At 44.7% G+C, this 26,032-nt stretch overlaps 1 protein-coding gene across 1 annotated transcript in view; it reads right to left on the bottom strand.

The window, feature by feature from the left end:
- Positions 1–1,966: 1,966 nt before the first annotated feature.
- Positions 1,967–26,032, bottom strand: part of rbm20 (RNA binding motif protein 20) — a 49,316-nt gene continuing 25,250 nt past the window's right edge. The window contains exons 6-14 of the mRNA XM_056280576.1: positions 23,591–23,737; positions 18,603–18,734; positions 18,352–18,431; positions 16,920–17,646; positions 13,255–13,338; positions 12,509–13,079; positions 12,269–12,376; positions 10,144–10,265; positions 1,967–2,087 (exon numbers count right to left, since the gene is read on the bottom strand). Coding sequence (XP_056136551.1) covers positions 2,019–2,087; positions 10,144–10,265; positions 12,269–12,376; positions 12,509–13,079; positions 13,255–13,338; positions 16,920–17,646; positions 18,352–18,431; positions 18,603–18,734; positions 23,591–23,737 — 2,040 coding nt within the window. The 3' untranslated portion in view covers positions 1,967–2,018. The remainder of the gene's footprint in view (positions 2,088–10,143; positions 10,266–12,268; positions 12,377–12,508; positions 13,080–13,254; positions 13,339–16,919; positions 17,647–18,351; positions 18,432–18,602; positions 18,735–23,590; positions 23,738–26,032) is intronic.

Raw genomic sequence — 26,032 nt, 5'->3', positions numbered from 1 at the left:
AAAAATACGTAGGGGGTCCAGGACCCCAAAAAGGTTGAGAACCACTGGTCTATATGGTCCGGCGAGCCTATGAAAATAAAATGGCGCCCCCTTCTGTTGAATGGCAGAACATCACCTTTTATTGACAATCCCAACGTGCCTTTTGACTGCCGCAGGGCGAGGATATAGTTAAACGCGCGCACGCGCACATGAAAACAGAATAAAAACATGGCTCGGTGATGAATTGATTATGACTATGATAATATGATGCTTTATCAATCATGTTAGCTAAAAAAGTAAACGGCTCGGATTTTTTTTTGTCTGCCCTAACATATTGCACGGCATTACTGACTTTGACACATGGAGACAAATATTTGGAGAGCACTTTATAACATTAGCTTTGAGTTTTACTCTACTCACGTCACAGCGGGGTTGTCACGTTTGTTTGGTATCGACTCATATTGAGCGAAGACATATTTTTGATATAATGCGTCGCTTGTACCCAAATTCGAAGCGTCTCTGTGGAGTCGTTACTCTGAGAGCAGTTTTCTGTCTGGACACACGGGGGCGCTCTGGTTCTGCCAAACACTTCAAATCATTTTGGAAGCCCACCCTTGTCAATATCATTTTGTACCAAGAGTGTAGATAGATATCTTTAACCATTGTCAATTTAAGCTCATTTAAAGCCCAGTTGGGTTAACATGCTCATTTGCTTATTTTGATGAAAAGGCTCCATTGGTTTGGGAGAGATTTAGAACAGGTGACGGGTTTTAAAGACGTCATGTTTCTGAAGTCTGATGTGTGTAACTTACACAGGGACCACAGCACCACGCCTGGGCACCAGCTCCACATACCACGCTGCTGCCTTTTACAACACACCCAAACGCCTGGGCACCATCTGTGCATCTAGAAAGGCATTCGCTCACCTCCTTTAAAACATTTATTGATTTTTTTTCCATCAGAAAAATGTAATGAAAAGTTTTGTCAAAGAAAAAAAAACACTATCATTGAAATCTGAGGATCCTTATTCACAGTGTAATATACAGAGGACATTGATCTGAAACAATCCCTATCTTTTGTATGTCAGAGTCATTTTCCATTTAACGGATAAATTAAATGAAACCTCGTGGTCCAGTTCCAGGTCTGCAGCGGTGTAGTTGTGGTGTTATAGTTTACAGCTAACGGCATCAGGACCCTGTAGGAAACTGAACCTCCAGAACAACTCTAACAAATGGACATGTTTTGCACAGCTGAGCAGCTGCTAATTCCAGTGATCCACATTTTCTATTGACGGTTATTTCAATGAGCAAACAAGCACAAGAGGAACAAGAAAAATAAAGAGTGCCAACACAACTACTCTTTAAGGACAATTTACATTTTTTTTTACAGAAAGGTAAATATTCAAATAAATTCAAAAAAAATGAAACAAACCTGAGAATTTGTCTCAGTTAATACCAACTGAGTCTTTGGCAAATATTTCCCAAGTCATTTTTGCATCTGACGATGTAGCATTATATTACTCAGACATTATATTACTCAGACAAAATATAAGCCACACTATTCATGACACACAGGGAACAGACTTCACAAATCTGAAGTCTCTACAGCACAATACAGTTTTTGTTGAGTAAATAGAAATCAAGACGAATGCATCAATATTAAATGACACCCAGGCAGTAAATCAGTGGTGATGAATGCTGACGTCATACATTTCCATCAAACTGACAGGATATGAAAGAAAAAAGGCTGAGTAGTTGAAATGCTGAAAATACATTATGCTGTTACATAAAGTCTCCATCTGTGTTGCACTTGTGTTATGTACCATGTTGATGTGGGATTGTTTGGAGGGCTGCTGATTGTCTGCACAGTAAAACATTCCTTTGGGAATCTACCACATATTGGAAATGGTGGAATTTTCCATGTTATTATATGTGTTTGTCACATTAGCCACGCTGTGGGTCGTCCTCAGCTTCCCGGCATCGACACATATAAACATGTCCTGGTTTGGGGCTCTATGTGGGGTCAGAGGTCACGCTGAGTCACTCTGTAGATGATGGTTCAGCCAGAGCATCCAGGAGACTTGTCTCTGCCAGCTGGGACAGATATTTCTGAGAAGAGATGAAAGTAATGAGGATGCAGTATTTCACTGTAGAATATCCACTGATATGACTACACACAAGTCAAGTCAAGTCACGTTTATTTATTTAGCACACTTAAAACAACCACAGTTGAACCAAAGTGCTGCACAAGCTTAAAAAACAATGTAAAATAAGTAACACATATGAATATAAAAAGACATGTAAGAAAGACATAGTAAAATAAAGGAATTAAAATGTAAACAATAAAACACGAGAGTAAAAGTATATTTCCACAATAAAATCACGGTGTCCAGCTCAACTTGAATTGAATGCCAGCGAGAAGAGGTACGTGGGTCTTTAACCAAGATTTAAAAGTCTCTAGGGTCTGAGCAGATCTTATGTGTACTGGTAAGCTGTTCCAGAGATCAGGGGCAGCAACTGCAAAGGCTCTGTCACCCCTGTTCTTAAGCCTGGATCTGGGAACATGTAAGTCTACACTATACAAGTATGTGCTAGACAAGTCTACACTATACAAGCCTGTACTATACAAGTCCACACTACACAAGTCTATACTACACGTCTACACTATACAAGTCTGTACTATACAAGTCTACACTATTCAAGTCTACATTATACAAGTCTATACTATACAAGTCTGTACTATACAAGTCTACACTACACAAGTCTATACTATACGTCTACACTATACAAGTCTGTACTATACAAGTCTACACTATTCAAGTCTACATTATACAAGTCTATACTATACAAGTCTATACGATACAAGTATATAGAAGTCTACACTACACAAGTCTGTACTATACAAGTCTACACTATACAAGTATATACTATACAAGTCTGTGCCATACAAGTCTACACTATACCAGTCTATGCTATACAAGTCTATGCTATGCAAGTCTGTACTATACAAGTCTACACTATACAAGTATATACTATACAAGTCTGTGCCATACAAGTCTACACTTTACAAGTCTGTACTATACAAGTCTACACTATACAAGTATATACTACACAAGTCTGTGCCATACAAGTCTACACTATACCAGTCTATGCTATACAAGTCTGTACTATACAAGTCTATACGATACAAGTATATACAAGTCTACACTATACAAGTCTGTACTATCAACCAATCAATCAATCAATCAATCAATCAATCAAGTTGCATTTTATGTAGCGCTTTTATAGCTGCAACAGCCACTCAAAGCGCTTTACATTTCTGGTCAAATCTTCCTTCCTTCCTTTCTTTCACTTCCTTCCTTCCTTCCTTCCTTCCTTCCTTTCTTTCTTTCTTTCTTTCTTTCTTTCTTTCACTTCCTTCCTTCCTTCTTTTCTTTCTTTCCCTTCATGTCTTTCTTTCTTTCCTTCTCTTTCTTCCTTCCTTTCTCTTTTATCCTCCTTTCTTTTTCTCTTTCTTTCTTTCTTTCTTTCTTTCTTTCTTTCTTTCTTTCTTTCTTTCTTTCTTTCTTTCTTTCTTTCTTCCTTTCTCTCTTTTATCTTTCTTTCTGCTACACAAGTCTATACTAAATGATGACAGTACGTTTACTTAATTTTACTGCAAAAAGAATTTCAATGATGAATAAAAAGAACATCCCAAACCACGAAGACCTCATAATTGTAGACACATCAGTTGAATATAAACAGTGGGATTACCCCCCCCCCCCCCACACACACACACACACACTCGTTTTCTATCTGAAATCAGTTGGTGCAGTGTAGTGTCTGAAATGAACTTTTTAAGGAGCATAAGTGTGAAAACCTGCAGAGCTCCTGTCCTGCAGCAGCATACTCCACAACACACACATAATGGCTCCAGCTACATAAGACTGGGTGTTTGATTTGTTTGTTGTTGGGGTTTTTTTTTTCTTTTTTTCTTTTTTTGTGCTTTTTTTCTGAAAAGAGCTAATTTCTGATCATTTTTATTTTTTTGTTGCAAATCTGTTCATTGAATTTCCATATTTAACACGTGTACAAATCATACATATTTAATAATTTTACATAGTAAATACCCCACTCTCTCCCTCGCCACCCCACACTCCCAGATCCTCTAGATGAAATATAATTTTGAAAATAATAATAACACACAGTTAAATCAAAGACAAACAGAATGGAAAAAAGAGGGGGAAAACAGCAAAAGACTGAGTACAATACTGTTGAACTAATAAGGAAAACAAGACAGTATCAACATAATTCGCCAAATATCAGTCAATCAATCAATCAAGTTGCATTTAATATTGCGCTTACTCTCATCCTACAACTTACGTATGTTGGGCTATTCCAGACTCAAGTCAAGAGGTGTCCCAGCTTGTTACATTAAAGTAAATCAGAAATATCAGATAATTTGCTAACAGGTCACTGCCTTTATATTATGGAGCGTAGCCTCTTCTGGTCAGCCCATCGGTTGTATTGCTCATGGGAACGCTGCTGCACCTCTGCTGCACCTCTGCACTGTTAGTGGACGGATACGTGGCTGTGTGGGCACCTCATGCTGCTTCAACCTGACTGCAGCCACATCCCGTATCCCTCCACCAAGCTTTGCTCTTCCATCCTCGCCTGGCGAGCTAACTGAGTCAATGAAACCGGTCTAGCTTTGTTATTGTTTGTGTTGTCTTGTGTAATCGTCCAATGTAAAAAACATGCTTTACGTTTTTGTTCCTGTTGCCTATCCTGCCATTTGCTGTTGGTCTCTGTATGTCTAATACTGTACTATGTATGTACACTACTGTATTATGTATGTCTAATACTGTACTATGTATGTACACTACTGTATTATGTATGTCTTATACTGTACTATGTATGTCTAACACTGTACTATTTATGTATAATACTGTACTATGCATGTCTTATACTGTACTATGTATGTCTAACACTGCACTATGCATGTCTAATACTGAACTATTTGTGTCTTATACTGTACTATGTATGTCTAATAATGTACTATTTATGTATAATACTGTACTATGCATGTCTTATACTGTACTATGTATGTCTAACACTGCACTATGTATGTCTAATACTGTACGACTTATGTATAATACTGTACTATGTATGTCTAATACTGTACTATTTATGTATAATACTGTACTATGTATGTCTGTCAGACCCCCCAACACACACATATATTGTAATAATACTGTAATAATACACTTTAAACGGGGATTCTCTTAATGAGCTAATCTTTACAATACTGCACATTAAAATAAAAGAAAATTCTCTTTACAAACGACACAAACTGTCAGCTCTCACACAGCTTTGACAGACAGCACAGCTGCTGTGGAAGCGGGAATGTCATCCATCAAATGTGGGAATATGTGTGGGGAGTAGGTGTGGGGAATATGTGTGGGGTATATGTGTGGAGGGGTATATGTGTGGGGGAGGGGGTATATGTGTGGGGGGATATATGTGTGTTCCAGCCTCAGCTGTGCTGCTGCATGAGGAGCCGCTGGGGACCTGGCTGCTGAATGGCCACTAATGGGAAACTTAATACAGGCTCAACCTTGCCTGTGTGTGTGTGTGTGTGTGTGTGTGTGTGTGTGAGAGAGAGAGAGAGAGAGAGAGAGAGAGAGAGAGAGAGAGAGAGAGAGAGAGAGAGAGAGAGAGAGAGAGAGAGAGAGAGAGAGAGAGAGAGAGAGAGAGAGAGAGAGAGAGAGAGAGAGAGAGCGAGCGAGAGCGTGAAGGGGAGAAAGAGAGCGTGTGAGAGAGAGAGACAAAGCATGTGTGTGTGTGTGTGTGTGTGTGTGTGTGTGTGTGTGTGAGCAAGAGAGAGACGGGGGAGAGAAAGTGAGCGTGTATGTGCGTGTGTATGCGTGAGAGAGTGTGAGAGAGGGGGAAAGAGGGAGTGTGTGTGTGTGTTTGTGTATATGTTTGAGCGAGAGAGAGACAGAGAGAAAGTGAGTGTGTGTGTGAGAGCGAGACAAAGCCAGTGTGTGTGTGTGTGTGTGTGTGAGCGAGAGAGCGAGAGAAAGTCAGCGTGTGTGTATGTGTGAGCGAGAGTGTGAGAGAGAGAGCGAAAGAGAGGGGGAGAGAGAGCGAGAGAGTGAGAGAGGGAGAGAAAGAGAGGGGGAGAGAGAGCGAGAGAGTGAGAGAGGGAGAGAAAGAGAGGGGGAGAGAGAGCGAGAGAGTGAGAGAGGGAGAGAAAGAGAGGGGGAGAGAGAGCGAGAGAGTGAGAGAGGGAGAGAAAGTGAGTGTGTGTTTGTGTGTATGTGTGAGCGAGAGAGCGAGAGAAAGTCAGCTTGTGTGTATGCGTGAGCGAGAGTGTGAGAGACAGAGTGTGGGAGAGAGAGCGGGAGATAGAGCGAGAGAGAGGGGGAGATAGAGGGAGAGAAAGTGGGCGTGTGTATGTGTGAGCAAGAGAGAGAGAGACAGAGTGTGGGAGAGAGAGGGGAGATAGAGCGAGAGAAAGTGAGCGTGTAGGTGTGAGCGAGAGAGAGAGAGTACGAGCAAGAGAGAGAGAGACAGAGTGTGGGAGAGAGAGGGATAGAGAGGGGGAGACAGAGCAAGAGAGAAAGAGAGTGTGTGGGAGAAAGAGAGGGATAGAGAGGGGAGACAGAGCAAGAGAGAGAGGGAGAGAGTGTGGGAGAGAGAGGGATAGAGAGGGGGAGACAGAGCAAGAGAGAGAGACAGAGTGTGGGAGAGAGAGGGATAGAGAGGGGGGACAGAGCAAGAGAGAGAGAGACAGAGTGTGGGAGAGAGAGGGATAGAGAGGGGGAGACAGAGCAAGAGAGAGAGACAGAGTGTGGGAGAGAGAGGGATAGAGAGGGGGGACAGAGCAAGAGAGAGAGGGAGAGAGAGTGAGAGAGAGGGGGAGACAGAGCAAGAGAGAGAGAGACAGAGTGTGGGAGAGAGAGCAAGAGAGAGAGAGGGAGACAGAGCAAGAGAGAGAGGGAGAGAGAGGGAGAGAGTGTGGGAGAGAGAGGGACAGAGAGGGGGAGACAGAGCAAGAGAGAGAGGGAGAGAGTGTGTGTGAGCGAGAGAGAGAGAGTACAAGCAAGAGAGAGAGAGACAGAGTGTGGGAGAGAGAGGGATAGAGAGGGGGGACAGAGCAAGAGAGAGAGGGAGAGAGTGTGTGTGAGCGAGAGAGAGAGAGTACAAGCAAGAGAGAGAGAGACAGAGTGTGGGAGAGAGAGGGATAGAGAGGGGGGACAGAGCAAGAGAGAGAGAGACAGAGTGTGGGAGAGAGAGGGATAGAGAGGGGGGACAGAGCAAGAGAGAGAGGGAGAGAGTGTGGGAGAGAGGGGGAGACAGAGGAAGAGAGAGAGGGAGAGAGTGTGGGAGAGAGGGGGAGACAGAGCAAGAGAGAGAGGGAGAGAGTGTGTGTGAGCGAGAGAGAGAGAGTACAAGCAAGAGAGAGAGAGACAGAGTGTGGGAGAGAGAGGGATAGAGAGGGGGGACAGAGCCAGAGAGAGAGGGAGAGAGTGTGGGAGAGAGGGGGAGACAGAGGAAGAGAGAGAGGGAGAGAGTGTGGGAGAGAGGGGGGACAGAGCCAGAGAGAGAGAGACAGAGTGTGGGAGAGAGGGGGAGACAGAGGAAGAGAGAGAGGGAGAGAGTGTGAGAGAGAGGGGGAGACAGAGCAAGAGAGAGAGAGACAGAGTGTGGGAGAGAGAGGGATAGAGAGGGGGAGACAGAGCAAGAGAGAGAGAGACAGAGTGTGGGAGAGAGAGGGATAGAGAGGGGGGACAGAGCAAGAGAGAGAGAGACAGAGTGTGGGAGAGAGAGGGATAGAGAGGGGGAGACAGAGCAAGAGAGAGAGAGACAGAGTGTGGGAGAGAGAGGGATAGAGAGGGGGGACAGAGCAAGAGAGAGAGAGACAGAGTGTGGGAGAGAGAGGGATAGAGAGGGGGGACAGAGCAAGAGAGAGAGGGAGAGAGTGTGTGTGAGCGAGAGAGAGAGAGTACAAGCAAGAGAGAGAGAGACAGAGTGTGGGAGAGAGAGGGATAGAGAGGGGGGACAGAGCAAGAGAGAGAGAGACAGAGTGTGGGAGAGAGAGGGATAGAGAGGGGGGACAGAGCAAGAGAGAGAGAGACAGAGTGTGGGAGAGAGAGGGATAGAGAGGGGGGACAGAGCAAGAGAGAGAGGGAGAGAGTGTGGGAGAGAGGGGGAGACAGAGGAAGAGAGAGAGGGAGAGAGTGTGGGAGAGAGGGGGAGACAGAGCAAGAGAGAGAGGGAGAGAGTGTGTGTGAGCGAGAGAGAGAGAGTACAAGCAAGAGAGAGAGAGACAGAGTGTGGGAGAGAGAGGGATAGAGAGTGGGGACAGAGCCAGAGAGAGAGGGAGAGAGTGTGGGAGAGAGGGGGAGACAGAGGAAGAGAGAGAGGGAGAGAGTGTGGGAGAGAGGGGGGACAGAGCCAGAGAGAGAGAGACAGAGTGTGGGAGAGAGGGGGAGACAGAGGAAGAGAGAGAGGGAGAGAGTGTGGGAGAGAGGGGGAGACAGAGCAAGAGAGAGAGAGACAGAGTGTGGGAGAGAGAGGGATAGAGAGGGGGAGACAGAGCAAGAGAGAGAGAGACAGAGTGTGGGAGAGAGAGGGATAGAGAGGGGGGACAGAGCAAGAGAGAGAGAGACAGAGTGTGGGAGAGAGAGGGATAGAGAGGGGGAGACAGAGCAAGAGAGAGAGAGACAGAGTGTGGGAGAGAGAGGGATAGAGAGGGGGAGACAGAGCAAGAGAGAGAGAGACAGAGTGTGGGAGAGAGAGGGATAGAGAGGGGGAGACAGAGCAAGAGAGAGAGAGACAGAGTGTGGGAGAGAGAGGGATAGAGAGGGGGAGACAGAGCAAGAGAGAGAGAGACAGAGTGTGGGAGAGAGAGGGATAGAGAGGGGGGACAGAGCAAGAGAGAGAGAGACAGAGTGTGGGAGAGAGAGGGATAGAGAGGGGGAGACAGCAAGAGAGAGAGAGACAGAGTGTGGGAGAGAGAGGGATAGAGAGGGGGAGACAGAGCAAGAGAGAGAGAGACAGAGTGTGGGAGAGAGAGGGATAGAGAGGGGGAGACAGAGCAAGAGAGAGAGAGACAGAGTGTGGGAGAGAGAGGGATAGAGAGGGGGGACAGAGCAAGAGAGAGAGGGGGAGAGAGTGAGAGAGAGGGGGAGACAGAGCAAGAGAGAGAGAGACAGAGTGTGGGAGAGAGAGGGATAGAGAGGGGGAGACAGAGGAAGAGAGAGAGGGAGAGAGTGTGGGAGAGAGAGGGATAGAGAGGGGGAGACAGAGCAAGAGAGAGAGAGACAGAGTGTGGGAGAGAGAGGGATAGAGAGGGGGGACAGAGCAAGAGAGAGAGAGACAGAGTGTGGGAGAGAGAGGGAGAGAGGGAGAGAGAGAGAGAGAGGGAGAGAGAGAGAGAGAGAGAGAGAGAGGGAGAAAGCCAGTGAGTGTGTGTGTATGTGTGAAAGAGAATGTGTGCACGTTTGCATGTCTGTGTGTGTGTAGACATACTACATAGTTGGTATTGTGTGCGAGCTCGTTTCATCCCTACCGGGGGTGGGGTGGGGTGGGGTGGGGTGGGGTGGGGTGGGGGGCGGGTGTAGGTGCTATCCATGCATGTGGACTAGACGTTACTGCGGTCCCTGCTGCTGCTGCGGCCCTCACATGGGCCGCCAGATAGATAACGTTTCACCGCTAGCCGTTAGATCACACGTGATTGCATCATCTGGTGTAAACATGTGTAGAAACATGGAGTTTGCACCTGCTGACCGTCAAAAGTACGAGACCAAGAGATTAGTTAGTCCACAGCCCTGCAGCAGCAGCAGGTGGTGGAACCTCGTGTGTTTAGGTATCAACACACGCTGGCTCTCAGCCATACGGGCTGCAGCCTTGGAGTTGTGCGCCGTGAAGGCACATACATTTGTATTTTTGGCACAATGCACGGCAGTAGATTGTGAACAGACTCACACGACCTCCATGACACAGGGCACACACGACGGATTTGTCCTGAGGCGTCGGTCACCTCTACGAGAACTCTCGTCTAGATGGTGAACCGACAGCTCGGACTGAGCGGATCGAGTGACACGCAGACACGCTTCTCATGCAAAGCATCACGGTTATCGCCCCCGTCAGCACGCTCCCCGCATGCCCGGTGTACCTGCAGGTTCCTGTAGTGAACGGTGCTGCGGCAGTGGGCCGTCTTGGCTGTCACCTCACTGCTGTAGAACAATCCACACAGCTTACAGTAGAATCCAGCTCTGGGCACAATGAACTCCACCCCTTTTGGGGAAGACATTTATAGAAGTTATCGTTATCACCCTTTAAAACACTTCACACACTTCATAAACTTGTTTATTTGTTCATTAGCAGCTCCTACATTTCCCTTTCCTGTATTCACCTCTTTTGCTCAAACAAATGATTGCACATTCTCTTTGGTCAAATGGGCTATGTTTTTATTATTAGAAGCAAGATGAGGCCCACTGTCAAAAGGGTGATTCTTTAATTAAGGGAGCTTTTCTGTCCCCAGAATCAGAATCAGAGTCAGAATCCATTTATTGTCATCTCAGTCATGTACTTTCATACACAAAAGAGACAAAATGTCGTTTGTCCCAGCCCACGGCAGTGCAACACAGAAGATAAAAAACACATATCCATAAAATGACACCATCAAAAACATACAAAAACGAAGAACATAGCAAATAAATAAATAAACAAACAGTGAACAGGGCAAATTTTCAAGAAAAAAAAACATATATATATATTTTTTTTAAAACAATTCTTGTATTTGTTAGAGTTGTGTTAGCTATGAAAAATAGATTTGCGTCTCAATGATGACATTTTAATACTTTTTCAGTATGTTGAAAATTCAAACGTGGCAGAGTTCCACTGTTTTGGGCTTGTCCCCAACCCAGACTTTTAAACGTCCCCTCTATAATAAAGTAATAAAAATGGTTAAATTCACTAAAGCTTTACTTTGCGTTTTCTCATAACGATTTACAGACATTTGAAATTCATATGGTTTATATATGTGCAATTTGCACATTTGTATAGTTAAATATCGCTGTCCCCATACATCTGTCATTACATTACACCCAACATTTTAGAGCAACGACGTTTTTTCAAACAGCAACGTGGTTGCCATGGAAACGAGAAGTGCCAGAGGCGCCTGACCAGTCATGGCAGAAGCGCGGCTCTTTCATGTCCACAAACGTAAGTAATGTGAAGCTTTATACGTCCTGACTTGATAGTATGTTTATTACGCGTCATTACCAAACAAGTTAGTAACTGGGGATTTTACTTCAGAAATAACAAACTTCACTTTATTCACGTATATTTCTCCAAAAAGTGAAAATTGTCATTACCATCACGCGTCAGTACCATCACATTTTGCCGTTACAACTTTGGGGAAAAAGCATCATAATATCAAACTTATTTTGAAGGATGATATTTATTTGATATTTGTTCCAGACCACTTGAAAGAGCCTTTGAAAAAGAAAAAGAACAAACGGATTTTTATTTATTTATTTTCAAAATTTCAAAAGTCAAAAGTGCCCCAAATGGAAGAATTGCCCAGATATTATAGGGCTGTCATGCCACCAACACACAGCTTGTGTGTGTGTGTGTGTGTGCTGTGGTCTATTGTTGTGTCAGGGCTCAAACCAACACGCCAACTCTGGCCATGTGCTGAAACACATCAGTCCAGCCTTAATGACAATATATAAATACACTGTCCTCAAGGGGCTGTTTTACAGCCTGCATCTGAAAAAGGTCACCAAGTGTTTAAGCAGCTAACAGCACCTCTCATCCCTCCTCATTCCACTCAATTAGACTTCTAATGCTGCAGCATGTCGGTGGCCTCATGAAGGATGTGTGACTCAGTTCTATCGTCTGGCCAGGCTCCGGGGCCCACAGCTAGCCAGCAATCATGCTTTAAAACAAGTCTTATCTAAAATAAAAATGAAGACCAACTTGGATTTATTTTCAGTACTGATTGGGCTTAATCTATATCAAATAAATGTTGGCAAATTTTATGTTTTATTGCTAAGGCTAAATGTACCAATTAACTGTTGGTATTTTTACATCGTTTGTGATATCTTTGATGATGATATTTATATGTAATATTTTTTTTGGAGAAGTTTGAATAAATTGAGTAATTTTGTGTCAAAATCCCCAAATGGCAATTCCATCTGTATCCATTCAAATCATAATGGAGCTTCCTATTGGTTTGACAATCCTATGAAATCATTTATAACACTAGTCATCATAAAATTTTGAATTTTTACCCAAAGGGATGCTGTGCTGGCTGACGGCCATATCTTGTTCTTGAATTGTGGTGGGGGCCTCAGGCGCAGTCTGATTGGGACATGGGTTATTTTCTGGCTTCTGAACACCTGTGGAAGAAATATGAATTGCATAAAAATCACATCAACATTATGATATATCTTTATGATACAATACGAAGCGATTCTGATCTGGTCTCAATCGACATGAAGCTATTTCGACATTTTTCTAATGCAAACTACCTCTTTGAGAAGTCTCGTCCTTGTGCTGCGTCTCCTTACTGACTGGCTCCGTGCTTTGCGCTTCTTCCTGAGTCTTGCTGTCATCAGATTTGCTGACATGATTTTCCAGTGGCTTTTCTGGTGGGCCATCATCCACTTTGTCCTCTGAGCATGTCTCCTCCGAAGCAGCCTTGACCTCCTGACAGGAGAGGTCGTTGAGGTCAGTGCTAGGCAGTTCTGAATCCACGGGGCTGAGTGTCTGACCTTTGGGACTTGTTGCGATCAACACATCCTCTGCTTTCACAGTCACAGCCTTCTCTGCGGTGATGTCACCATTCTCCTGGGTCTTCCTCTCTTCAGGGGTGTCCTGCATCTCAGCACCGGCGTCGAGTGCCGGCGTGACATCTTCCACATCTTTCTTGTCCTCTGTTGGCTCTTTGGTGCAGGGAGCATCCTCTGTCAGCTCGGGAAGGTCTGGCTCAGTGATGGAGTCATCCTCTCCACCCACCTCATCTACAGTGACCAGCCCCTCCATGTCCCCAGGGTACCAGCTCTCCCCCTCGGTGTCATCTCCACTCCCCCATTCCCCTGCCTACGGGGACAGGCAAAAAAACAGATTGACAAACACCTTTCGCCTTTTCACCTTACATGAACCTGCTGTGTGAGTTAATGGCTAAAATGTCAGTGGTAACCCCTCTAAAAGCTAAAATCTCTTGAATGAGTCATTTGAATATGAACACATGATGAAGGTCCAACCACAAACTTACACTGTCTTTGCTTTTCTCACATTCAGCATCCGCTGCTTGCTTGTTTTTCTGAGGTGAACGAGATTTTTCTTTGGGCTTACAGTCCTAGAAAAAAACATGTAAGTATAATATAACCATATAAATAAGAGTATAGCATAAAAGTATGTTCTATTATATTACATTCTTATAACAAAACATAATATAATAGTATTGTGAGAAGGTGTGCCATACATACATTTCCCAAGGGAAAATAATGCACAGCCATAATGTCTTGATGCATCCAGGTAAGGAAATCACAGAAAGGTGAATCAGTTCATCTGGACACAACGCTTATTGAGAGAAACGTTTCATCACTCATCTAAGTGACCTCTTCAGTCTCACCTGACTGCAGGTGTCCCCACCCTTATAAACAATACAGTGGCATAATGAGCCAAACCCGACCGTACTTCACATACAGGGGACAGTACGATAGGCAGAGGTATAGGTGTGCTGTGTTCCCCCAGTCTCACCTGTAGTGGCCAACTTGTATATGGAGGAAGTGGAAAAGAGGGCAGTGGTGTCCTATCCAGGGACACCACCTCGCCATTGGTTCAGATATGAGGACGACACCTGGGTTAAAATTAAACCTCAGGACGTACCACATTTCACTGACCATATTAACTCTGTGGACAACCACATCAAGTTTACCAGGGAGTATGTGAAAAATGACAGGTTAGCCTTCTTAGAAATTGCAATTGGTGATGGGGGACATTTGATAGTTGATGTTTACCATAAACCAACACATACTGATCAGTACTTAAGGTTTGACTCTCATCCAATAGAAAGAGGCAATACCATCTCCACCTTGATAAACACCGTTCACACTGTTTACTGTTGCATTGGTTTTTGTTGGCTTTGTTCTCCTCACTACATGTTGTATGTATTTGCCTTGTGTTTTCTGTGGAGTGTTTGTGTGTTCGAATGTTGCTGCTGCTATACAACAATTGCCCCTCTGGGGACAAATAAAAACCTACTTGACTTGACTTGACTTGACTCATCACCCACTGGAGCACAAACTAGGAGTCATCAGGACGCTGTACCACCAAGCTGACAACGTCCCCACCGACACAGCGGCCAGGGAAGGGGAGAAATCCCACATTAAACAGGCCTGGTTAAGTGTGGTTATTCAAACTGCACCAGCCAATCAGAGAGGAGAAGGACAACAGCTGCCTAAGCATAAACCAGGGGTGATTCCGTATGCGGTGGGAGTGTCAGAAAAGCTGAGACACATATCTTAGAAACATCTCAGTTGCTTTCAAACCCCAAAACACACTGCGCTAGAAATTGGTCCATCCTTCCACCCTAAGTGGACCAGGACTGGGTCCCCCGGCACAAACAGAGCAATATAGTGTATGCTGTTAAGTGCCAGGAGGATTGCCGTGACTTGTACGTTGGGGAAACTAAACAGATGCTGGCCAAGAGGATGACACAACACAGGAGAGCTAACACGTCAGGCCAGGACTCCACAGTCCACCCCATCTACAGGCCAGTGGCCACTCTTTCAAGGATGAGGATGTGCACATCCTTGATAGGGAGGAACGCTGGTTTGAACGGGGAGTCAAAGAGGCCATCTATGTGAAGAGGGAACGACCATCGCTGCACCGAGGGGGGATAAACGGTACATCTTTCGCCATCTTACAATGCTTACAATGCAAAAGTATTCAGCCCCCTTGACAGTCATCACTAATTTCTGGATTATAAAAGATACTCACACATCTGTTCCTGAACAATATTATTTTTGTGAACCCGTAAGCTCTAAAAGCATGCTCCCAAAGCCAAAAATAAGTTATGTTCCGCTGACTTTTTGTATTAATAACTTAAAATAAATTAAATAAATTAAAATAAAATAAAATAAATTGATTAAAAAGTAAAAAGTGTAAAACTAAAATATAGTGTTTGCATAAGTAATTCAACCCCTTGTGCTCTGAAAGCTCCAAGTTTACACAAATGACAAATTATTCCTAAAACAAACTCAGGTTAACACAATTGGACATTATTAGTGTGCACCTGTAAGATATTAAAGTAATGGTCTCATTTATGGGTATAAAAAACGCTCTGTGTAAAGTTCATTAGCCGGGTGTGAACGCCATCAGGAAATGAAGACAAAGAAGCAGAATACTGAAGTAAGAGACAAAGTAATTAAAATGCAGAAGGTGGGAAAGGGATGCAAAACAATATCCAAGTTGTCCCACGAAACACTGTTGGATCCATTGTCAGAAAGTGGAAGTTGTAGCACACCACCCAGACGCTTTGTAGGACAGGCTGTCCCTCAAAGCTAAGTGTCCGAGCAAGACGTGGGCTGGTGAGGAAAGCCACAGAGGATCCTGCAGTCACTCTGAAGGAGCTCCAGAGGTCAGTGGCTGAAACTGGAGTAAATGTGCATGAGTCAACCATATCACGGGCTCTCCATAAATCTGGCCTGTATGGGAGGGTGGCAAGAAAGAAGCCGTTGCTCAAGACTATGCACGCAAAAGGACACTTGGACTTTGCTATTAAGCATGAGAGAGACCCAGTTAGGATGTGGGTAAAGGTTTTGTGGTGAGATGAGATGAAAGTTGAGCTTTTTGGCCAAACTCAAAGCGTTGTGTGTGGCACAAACCTAACACTGCTCATGCCCTAAAAACACCCTCCCTACAGTGAAGCATGGTGGCGGCAGCATAATGCTATGGGGCTACTTTTCATCTGCAGACACTGGGAACCTTGTTCAAATTGAGGGAAGAATGGCCGGAGCTAAATACAGGGAAATATTGGAAGAAAAGCTGTTGCAGTCTGCCATAAACCTGAAGCTTGGGAGAAGGTTCACCTTCCAGCAGGACAATGATCCTAAGCACAAGGCTAAAGCAACAATGGCATGGCTCAGCAACAAAAAGGTGAATGTTTTGGAGCGGCCAAAAAGTACGGACATCAACCCCATTGAAAAATCTGTGGCACAGACTGAAAATCGCAGTCCAGAGGCGACATCCCACCAACCTGCAAGACCTGTACAAATTCTGCCAAGAAGAATGGGTAAAAATTACTCCTGAAGAATGTGCAAAGCTTGTACATACTTACACCAAGAGAATCATGGCTGTTACTGCAGCAAAAGGGTACTCTGATATGTGGGGGTTGAATAATAATGCAAGCACTATATTTTAATTTATTAATAAAAAAAGTCAGCGAAACATAACTTATTTTGGCTTTGGGGACATGCTGTTAGAGCTTATGGGTTCACAAAAAGAATATTGTTCAGGAACAGATGTGTGAGCTACTTTTATAATCCAGGAATTAGTGATAACTGTTGAGGGAGTTGAATACTTTTGTAAGGCACTGTATTCCCCAAACCTCTGTGAACAGTACACATGAACATTTAACTCTAGTTAATGGTCACGGCAATTTGCACATAAAACCGACCGTTGGTTTATTATGCCACTGTGTTGTTTGTAAGGGTAGGGATACCTGAAGTCAGTTGAGACTGAAGAGGTCACTCAGATGAGTGATGAAACATTTCTCTCAATAAACCTTGTGTCCAGATGAACTGATTCACCTTTATGTGACACCCATAATAATCCCCCATATGCTAAATCCCAGTGATTGCATCCTGACTATGATCATCATTACAGTACAATAGTAACAGCTGTAATGTCCATTCACATCACTGATGTGCTCACATTATTCTCGACGGCATTTTTTTTCTCTGGGCTCCCTGTGGCGGTGTGCCTCCTGCTTTGTTTTGCACTCCCCCCTCTGGCCGGCAAGCCCTGCCTCCTGTCTTCAGTTGTCCTTGAAGCCAGTTCCTCCATCATCTCAGACTCGGAGTATCTGGACTTGCTGTGGTAGTCCCCCTCCTCTCTCCTCTTCAGCCTTGCCTCATGTCTCTGGTATGACGATGTCCTGGGTGGCTTCTCTGACTTGTACATCTGCTCCATTACATAAAAGTCATCCTCCATATGTCTGTAGGAGGAAAAAGCCACATCCTGCGGGCTGCTCCGTGAGTACCAGTCCCTATTACCCCTCATCCCTTCACCTCCTCCTCCACATACAACCCCTCCCCGTTCGTCTGCAGATCTAGGGCTCGCACGGTCCAAAGGCTTCAGGTATAGCTTCCGACGGTCAGCTATCCGTCCGTTGGGTCGGTCATCATCCTGGACCCCCTCCTTCCTCCAGGACACATCATCTCGCTCTCTCTCCCGTTCCTCTTCTGCCCTGCGCAGGTGGGATGACCAGTCCCATGAACCTCGGCGAGTGGCAAGGCCATTGCTGCCTCTCTCATGACCCCTGCAGGGTGCCCCCTGGGGGCTGTGAGTTGAGCTGCAGGAGGTAAAACTGGGGCTGTGAGAACGAGGGCTGAGGGAACGGCTGACAGGACTGCGGGAGCGGGTTCTCTCTGGCATGAAGCTAGATGCAAATGATAACATGATTTATTTAGTATCTGATGAATTACTATCAAACAGTATCCAAAGGTGTTTTTCATTCTAAAAGCATTTTTATTAAATGTCTCCTAGTGACATGAAGGAAACTACATTTAACTTCATGTTAAAAGTAATGAACTCCCCCCCCCCTTTTTCTCCCTAATTGTATCTGGCCAATTACCATGTTCTTCCGAGTTGTCCAAGTCACTTCTCCACCCCCTCTGTCGATCCAAGGAAGGCTGTAGACTACCACATGTCTCCTCCGATACATGTGGAGTCGCCAGCCGCTTCTTTTAACCTGACAGTGAGGAGTTTTGCCAGGGGGACGTAGCGCATGGGAGGATCACGCTATGCCCCCCAGTTCCCCCTCTCCCCTGAACAGGTGCCCCAACCGACCAGGACACATACCCACATCCAGCTTCCCACTCGCTGACACAGCCAATTGTGTATGTAGGGACACCCGACCAAGCGTGAGGTAATACAGGGATTCGAACCAGCGATCCCTGTGTTGGTAGGTAACGAAATAGACTGCTATGCTACCCGGACGCTCCAAAGTAATGAACTTTTCACATCAAATACATCTGCCAGTCCTTGCCCAAAAAGAAATCAGGAAAAAAAAAATCATATTCCCAGAACGAAAAAAAATTGCAGGCCCAGAAGGAATAATCATATGCCTACAATGTTTGCTTACTGGTCAAGTTCTTGCATTTCGTCCCTTTCTCTCTGAGAGTTGATGTCCTGGATGATCGAATCCACATCTTTACCAGGTTTCTGAAATTAACGGAAAATAAAAAAGGCAAAATATGATACCACTCTGAAGCAAGATTGCAATCATGACACTACCATACATTTTATGACACAACAATTTTGGTGCTTACTGTGCATGGAGTGAGTCTTCGCTCACAGCCTTAATGCTCCATCACCACTTTAACACAATCTTACCTTGAGCTGCAGTTCCTTGTATCTCTTGGACATTCGTATGAGAAGTTTCTGGTCATTTATCATGGCTGGAGTCAGCTGGTAGTATTGAACCATGGCCTGAGCTGCCTCAACATACGCCATCTCCAGAAAGGCCTTATGGGAGAACAGCCAATTTAGACAACGGTTCCCCCTGACAGCTTTATGTTTTTTCTTGCAAGACATTTGCACAAACATATTTTGCATAACACATCCGGCTCGCTGCAGGCAAACCATTGTAAATCATCATCATCACATGATCTCTTATTTCATTAGCATAATAAATCATTGGTACATTTTCTCTGGTTGAGTTAATCCCTGTAACCAATACCACGGTTTTAGTACCAACATCTTAAACTGGACCAGGGTGATATCAATGTGCCAATTGCAGTCCTGATAAATGAAACCCGAGAGCTTGAGTGAGACATCATGTGTCGTCGTAAAACAGTTGATCGGTTAGGACAAGGTTCATAATAATACACCAAACGTAACATGGAAAAAATGACTTTGTAAATTCACTCATTGGCATTAATAAAGAATATGTGAATTTATCATTGAATTTTGAGTTTGAAGGCTCAACATAGTTTATAGTGTTTTTGTTTTTTTTTACAGCACAGTGGTGCAGTGGTTAGGGCGGTCGCGTTACAGCAAGAAGGTCCTGGGTTCTTAGCCCTGGGGTAGTACAACTTTGAGGGTTGTCCCGGGTGGTCCTCTGTGTGGAGTTTGCATGTTCTCCCCATGTCTGCGTGGGTTTCCCCCGGATGCTCCGGTTTCCACCCACAGTCCAAAGACATGTAGGTCAGTTGACTGGGCATTACTAAATTGTCCCTACTTTATTTTGTCATTGTAGGTTCCAATGAAATGTGTTCTCTGCATGTAAGCCATCCTACTGTATAGGAGCAGGGGGCAGCTGCAGTGCCCGGGGACCAACTCCAGTTCGTCTTTCCATTGCCTTGCTCAGGGGCACAGGCAAGAGTATTAACCTAACATGCATTTCTTTTTACGGTGGGAGGAAACTGGAGCACCCAGAGGAAACCCCCGCAGAACCGGGGAGAACATGCAAACCCCACACAGAAAGGACCTGGGACGGCCTGGGGTTCGAACCCAGGACCTCCCCAAGACTGAACCTTAAATAGAATTCAGCTGGTTCCAGTCCAAATTTGCTAATCCTCTGATGGGGTTGACTGATGGTCTGCTATAGTGCAGACATACTTAGGATAATGGATCTAAAATAAATACAAATATTTTACTCATGGTTGAGTGGTGGACATATTGAATATTGAAATTTGAACACAAGCTATGGTGTCAAACAAAACATCTTACTATCATACTGACACTCACATGTCCCAAATTCTTTACCAGTAATTATAGAAACTTATTGATACAAAATACATTATCTAACTATTTATGCTTTGGAGAATTTTTGCAGAGTGATGGAAGAGAAGAAGCATAAAGTATTTGTTTTTTTAACTTGTAATGATCAAAAAGCATGTTCAGTGAAAAAACAGTGACAGTGGGATCAAATTAAGCCATTTTTACCTGGTATTACACAAAAAACTCTGAGACATGTAAAGGCAAAACAGCATGCAACCTCCACACAGCACACGAGAGTGCTGTGTGCTGTGTGGAGGCTACTGTGCCGCGTAGAAGTAAAAGAGCATAAAGCTGCATTGAAATTTAAAGTCAACATGAAACGGCATTCAGAGTGTATCTTTCTTCAGTAATGTGACATATTTCCAAGTAAAACAGGACATTAGGCCATGGCAAAAGTTAGGCAGAGATGTAATTTGAACTTGGGATTTTATTTTTGCAAAAGCAGGGGTGCCACAACAAGTATGGAGAATCACAGTGACAGAGAACTGGTTGCTAATATTAGCCTATATTCTGTCGTTGAAGACTACTCGCCTCCAACAACTCCACAGCAAACATTTGAGCTACATCGTTATACTTGCCAGCTGACATAATCACAAAAAATTGGCTGTTTCAGAAGACTTTAAAGTGACAAAGTTTTGATGTAAAATACATAAGATGTGAATTTTTGTGGGTTTTTTTTTTTTTGCATATGTTGTTGAAAAGATGCATAATATGACTGGGAAAATTAGTTAACAAGGTAAAAACTAATTTGTCAGTTTTCACGTATCACAGATCTCATCCAGCACAACATCGAAACTGGAGATGCGCAGCTCATTAGGATGAGACCTCGACGCCTTCACCTGGCCAGGCAGGCAGCAGCGGACAAAGACCTGCGAGAAATGCAACAGGATGGACTCATTGAGCCTTCCACCAGTTCCTGGGCCTCCCCGATCGTCATGGTTCCCAAAAAGCTGAGGGGTGATTGGCGGTTCTGTGTGGACTTCAGACCCCCCAACAAAGTGACCAAAAAGGACCCCTACCCCTTCCCGTGGATTGATGAGACCCTTTGACACAGTGGTGGGGTCGCTCGTGTTTCAACTCTGAACAGGTGGTGATTGCATCTTATTGAAACTTACTTTTATTTTTATTTTATATTGTATATATCTATATATCATCTCATCTCATCCTTAGCCCCTTCTCCAGGGTAGGGTCGCAGTGGCAGCAAGCTAAGTAGAGCACTCTAGACATCCCTCTCCCCAGCAACGCCCTCCAGCTCCTCCTGGGGGATCCCAAGGTGTTCCCAGGCCAGTTTAGACATGTAGTCCCTCCAGCGAGTTCTGGTACTACCTCAGGGTCTCTTCCCAGTTGGACATGCCCCTGAAAACCTCCAAAGGAAGGCACCCAGGAGGCATCCTAATCATATGTCCGAACCACCTCAATTGTCTCTTTTCGATGTGAAGGAGCAGCGGCTCTACTCTGAGCTCCCTCTGGATGTCCGAGCTCCTCACCCTATCTCTAAGGCTCAGCCCAGACACCCTACGGAGGAAACTCTTTTCAGCCACTTGTATCCGCAATCTCACCCTTTTGGTCACTACCCAAATCTCATGACCATAGGTTAGGGTTGGAATGAAGACTGACTGGTAAATTTAGAGCTTTGCCTTCAGGCTCAGCTCCCTCTTCACCACAACGGTCTGGTACAACGTCTGTATTACTGCTGATGCTGCACCAGTCCGCTTGTCAATCTCCTGCTCCATCCTATCCTCGCTCGTGAACAAGACCCTGAGATACTTAAACTCCTTCACTTGAGGCAACAACTCATCCCCAACCCAGAGGGAGCAACCCACCATTCGGTAGAGAACCATAGCCTCAGACTTGGAGGTGCGGACTCTCATCCTGGCCATTTCACACTCAGCTGCAATCTGCCCCCATGCACGCTGGAGATCGCGTTCTGATGAAGCCAACAAAACCACATCATCGGCGAAGTGCAGATATGCAATTCTGAGGTTCCCAATATGGACACACTCCTCTCACCTTGGCTGTGCCTTGAGATCCTGTCCATGAATATCACAAATAGAACTGGAGACAAGGGACAACCTTGGCGATGTCCGACACCCACTGAAAACGTGTTTGGCTTTGTGCCGAAAATGCAGACACAGCTCTCACTTTGGTTGTACAAGGCTTGTAGCAACTGCCCTGGTACCCCATACTCCCACAGTACCCCAAACAGAATGTCCTGGGGTACACGGTCGTAAGCCTTCTCCAAGTCCACAAAACACATGTAGACTAGCTGGTCAAACTCCCATGCCTCCCTCAGCACTTCTGCAAGGGTAAAGAGTTGGTCTATTTTTTCCCAGCCAGGATGGAATCCGCATTGTTCCTCCTGGATCTGAGGTTTGATAGTTGGTCAGAGCCTCCTTTCCAGCACCCTAGAGTACACTTTCCCAGGGAGGCTGAGCAATGTGATGCCCCGATAATTGGAGCACACCCTCCGGTCCCCTTTTTTAAATATGGGAACCACCACCCCAGTCTGCCACTCCATAGGTACTGTCTCCAACCTCTACATGATACTGAAGAGGCGTGTCAGCCAAGACAGCCCAACTATGTCCATAGCCTTCAGCATCTCAGGGTAAAATCTCATTCACAATCGTTGCCTTGCCACTGAGGAGCTTCTGAACTACCTCAGAGACCTCTACCAGGGATATGGGTGGGGCTTCCCTTGAGTCTTCAGACTCTACCTCCTCCACTAAGGATGTGTTAGCCGAGTTCAGGAGCTCCTCAGTGTTCTTTCCACTGCCCGACAACATCCAGCTGAACACAGTCTGAGACAAGCCCTGCGTCCCCTTTCTGAGTCGCCGGATGGTTTGCCAGAACTTCCTTGAGGCCAACCAAAAGTCCTCCTCCATAGTCTTGCTGAACTCCTCCTACACCTGAGTTTTTGTTTCCGACACTGGTGAAGCCGCAGCCCTTCTGGCCTCCCAGTACCTGTCTGCTGCTTCAGGAGACCCCTGGGCCAACCAAGTCCGAAAGGCCTCCTTCTTCAGCCTGACGGCTTCCCTCATTACTGGTATCCACCAGTGGGCTCTTACGTTGCCACCTCAACAGGCACCGATGACCTTATGACCACAGCTCCTACCTGCCACATCTGCAATAGAGGCTTTGAACATGGCCAACTCAGAGGCCCCTGTCCTCCGCCAGATATTCCAAGTTCACCCTCACTACACGTTTGGGTTTGCCAGGTCTGTCCGGCAGCCTTCCCCACCATCTGATCCAACTCACCACCAGGTGGTGATCAATTGACAGCTCTGCTCCTCTCTTCACCAGAGTCTCAAAAACATACGGCCGCAGATCTAATGATATGACCACAAAGTCTATCATCGATCTCTGGCCTAAGGTGTTCTGGTATAGGTGTTGAATATTATCTTCACTGTTTACTGTTACTCTTTCCCTCTTGCACCAAAATACCTCGCCAAATTCTTTGTATGTTCTTGTGCTTGGCAAATAAATACTATTCTGATTCAAATTCTGAATCAGAAAGAGGGGGGGTGGGAGGAGAGAAGGAGAAGTAGATAGACATAATGCATAATGTATATAAAGGGTATGATCAAATAAATATATTGTACCTGATGGGTAGAACGCATAAGGATGTAATTGGTGACTTTGCCAAAAGGAAGTCCTAAGTTGATGACATCATTCTCAGTGCAGCTGCCTTCTGGGAGGTTGCAGATATGGACAACACGTCCTGGGATGGATTTTCTTGGTGGAAATGGCTGAAAAGGACAATAAAGTAAATGGTGAAATGAATTCAATAATGATCGGTCAAAGCCTCCATTGAAAAACAGGGTCTTCGTGTAAAATGTAAACATTCCTGCTTTTTTTCAGAATTTTATGAGAACCATTTTATTCAAGTAAAAGAGATTAACCTAGACCTTTAATGGTAACAGCTGTACAAAGACAAGTTGAAATCTCTCAGAGGTTCCTAGAAGGGCAGGAGAAGTATAGATGCCCACATATTGTATTATTTTGTTTGAGGACATTAAGGATGTTTTAGATGGTTTGATAATACTTTGAATGCTAATCTTCATTTTAAATGTAGTGCTAGGGGAGAAGAATAATCCTTTGAGGGGGTGTGTGGCACACATGGTACAAGGTCAATACAATCGCTCTAACCCAAAGGACAGACATGACCACTGTTGGACTGTCTGCCAAGTGTAACACTATCACAAGTCCTGCCCAGCGTGCTATTTTTTTCTCCCTGGCAGTGTTCATCCCTTTTCTTTTATCAATAGTGCAATGGTAAGGGAGCAAAGGTGATAATAAACGTTTTCTTGCTTGGATTTGCGGACATGTTAGCCCAAAACATCTCAGAGCTTTCCTGACTAATCCCCTGGATTGTTTAGCATAGCAAAGCTCTCCCACATTCCCTCTCTTCATTTTTCCACCTCTCATTTTAGAGCTATCTCTCTCCGTTTGTATTTTAAACCTTCTCTTGACATGTCTTTATTTCTGTCTTTCTCTCCATCTTGAGGAGGCACACATCAAAAGTGCACAAAACTTCAATTGGCAAGATTGGCATTTGACACATTCATTACTGACTTGCCTAAGTTTCTAAATCATAGATAAAGTGTCTGGTCAAAAGTATGTGGACACCCCTTCTAATGAGTGGATTTGGCTATTTTGGCCACATCTATTGTTGGTAGATGCATAAAATCAAGCAGACAGCCGGCAGTCGCTCTAGACATACATTGGCAGTAACATAGTCGTACTGGAGAACTCATTGACTTTCAACGTGACACTGTCGTAGGATGCCACCTTTCCAACAGGTCATTTGGTGAAATTCATGCCCTGTTAGATTTGCCTTGGTCAACTCTAAGTCTGTTATTGTGAAGTGGAAACATCTCAGAGCAACATCAGCTGAGTGATGAAGCGTTGCATGTAAAAATTGTCTCTCCTTGGTTCAACACTCACTAGCAAGTTCTAAACTTACTCTGCAAATACTCTGCGAGGTCCATAAAGATGTGGTTTGCAGAGTTTGGTGTGGTAGAACCTGACTGGCCTGCATAGAGCCCTGACCTCAACCCTATCAAACACCTTTGGGATGAATTGGAACACCAACTATGAGCAAGGCCTTTTCACCTAACATCAGCACTTGACCTCACTAATGTTTTGTGGCTGAATGGGAGGAAATCACAGCAGCCATGTTCCAAAATCCAGTGGAAAGCCTTCCCAGAAGAGTGGAGGCTGCTTTTGCGGCAAAGGGGGAACCAACTCCATACTAATGCCAAAGTTTTTGGAAAGAGATGTTCAGATACACTTGTATGTTTAGATACACTTAGAGGATATTATTCCTCACTTACATCACAGACTGACAGGTCAAGTTTATTTAGCCCTAAATTGCAATTACAGTCTCAGGGGGCTTTACATTCATGCAATAAAAACAACTACATAGAGTCAGCAACATATGACACTATCTACCCTTAAAGCCTCAGCTGGGATGAGGAAAAACCACATAAAACTTCCTGGGAAAAAATAGAAGCTTTAGGAAGAGTATTAGAGGAAGGATTCCTCTTCCAAAAAGGATAGGCGCACAATAGGTGCCAACTGGTCAAGGCAGACAACAGATTAAAAAACTTAATGAAGCCACTTAAAGACCACACTTAGTGACAACAAAAAAATGTAGAAAAGAAAGTGGATTATGGGAAAGCACTGCATACAGAGGGATGTAAAACATCTTCAGAAATTGTCACAGAACAGAAGCTGCAGACATGCAGCTTCATCTTAAAGCCACCTTTTTTGTGTCATTTTGGGTTCATTATGTTCAGCATCCTAACAAATCATATACATGGTAGAACTAAACTAACATGAAATAACACAACACTTGAGAACTAGAAAAGATTTTAACAGGGAAATTGTCCTTACAGACCAGAACACTGGACCAACTGGGGAAATCCAGGCCTGGAAATCAAATGAGAAGTGCCCTGGCCTGACTCTGCAATGAGCTACCATTGAGCAAGGCGCTTAATCTCCAGCTGTTCCAGTGGAGCTGCTCAGTCGCCAACAATGGG

This window comes from Lampris incognitus, chromosome 5 (genome assembly GCF_029633865.1).
Source record: "Lampris incognitus isolate fLamInc1 chromosome 5, fLamInc1.hap2, whole genome shotgun sequence".
Taxonomy (NCBI): domain Eukaryota; kingdom Metazoa; phylum Chordata; class Actinopteri; order Lampriformes; family Lampridae; genus Lampris; species Lampris incognitus.
The sequence above is the reverse complement of the archived record's forward strand: the minus strand, read 5'-3'. Positions and strand labels throughout refer to the sequence as shown.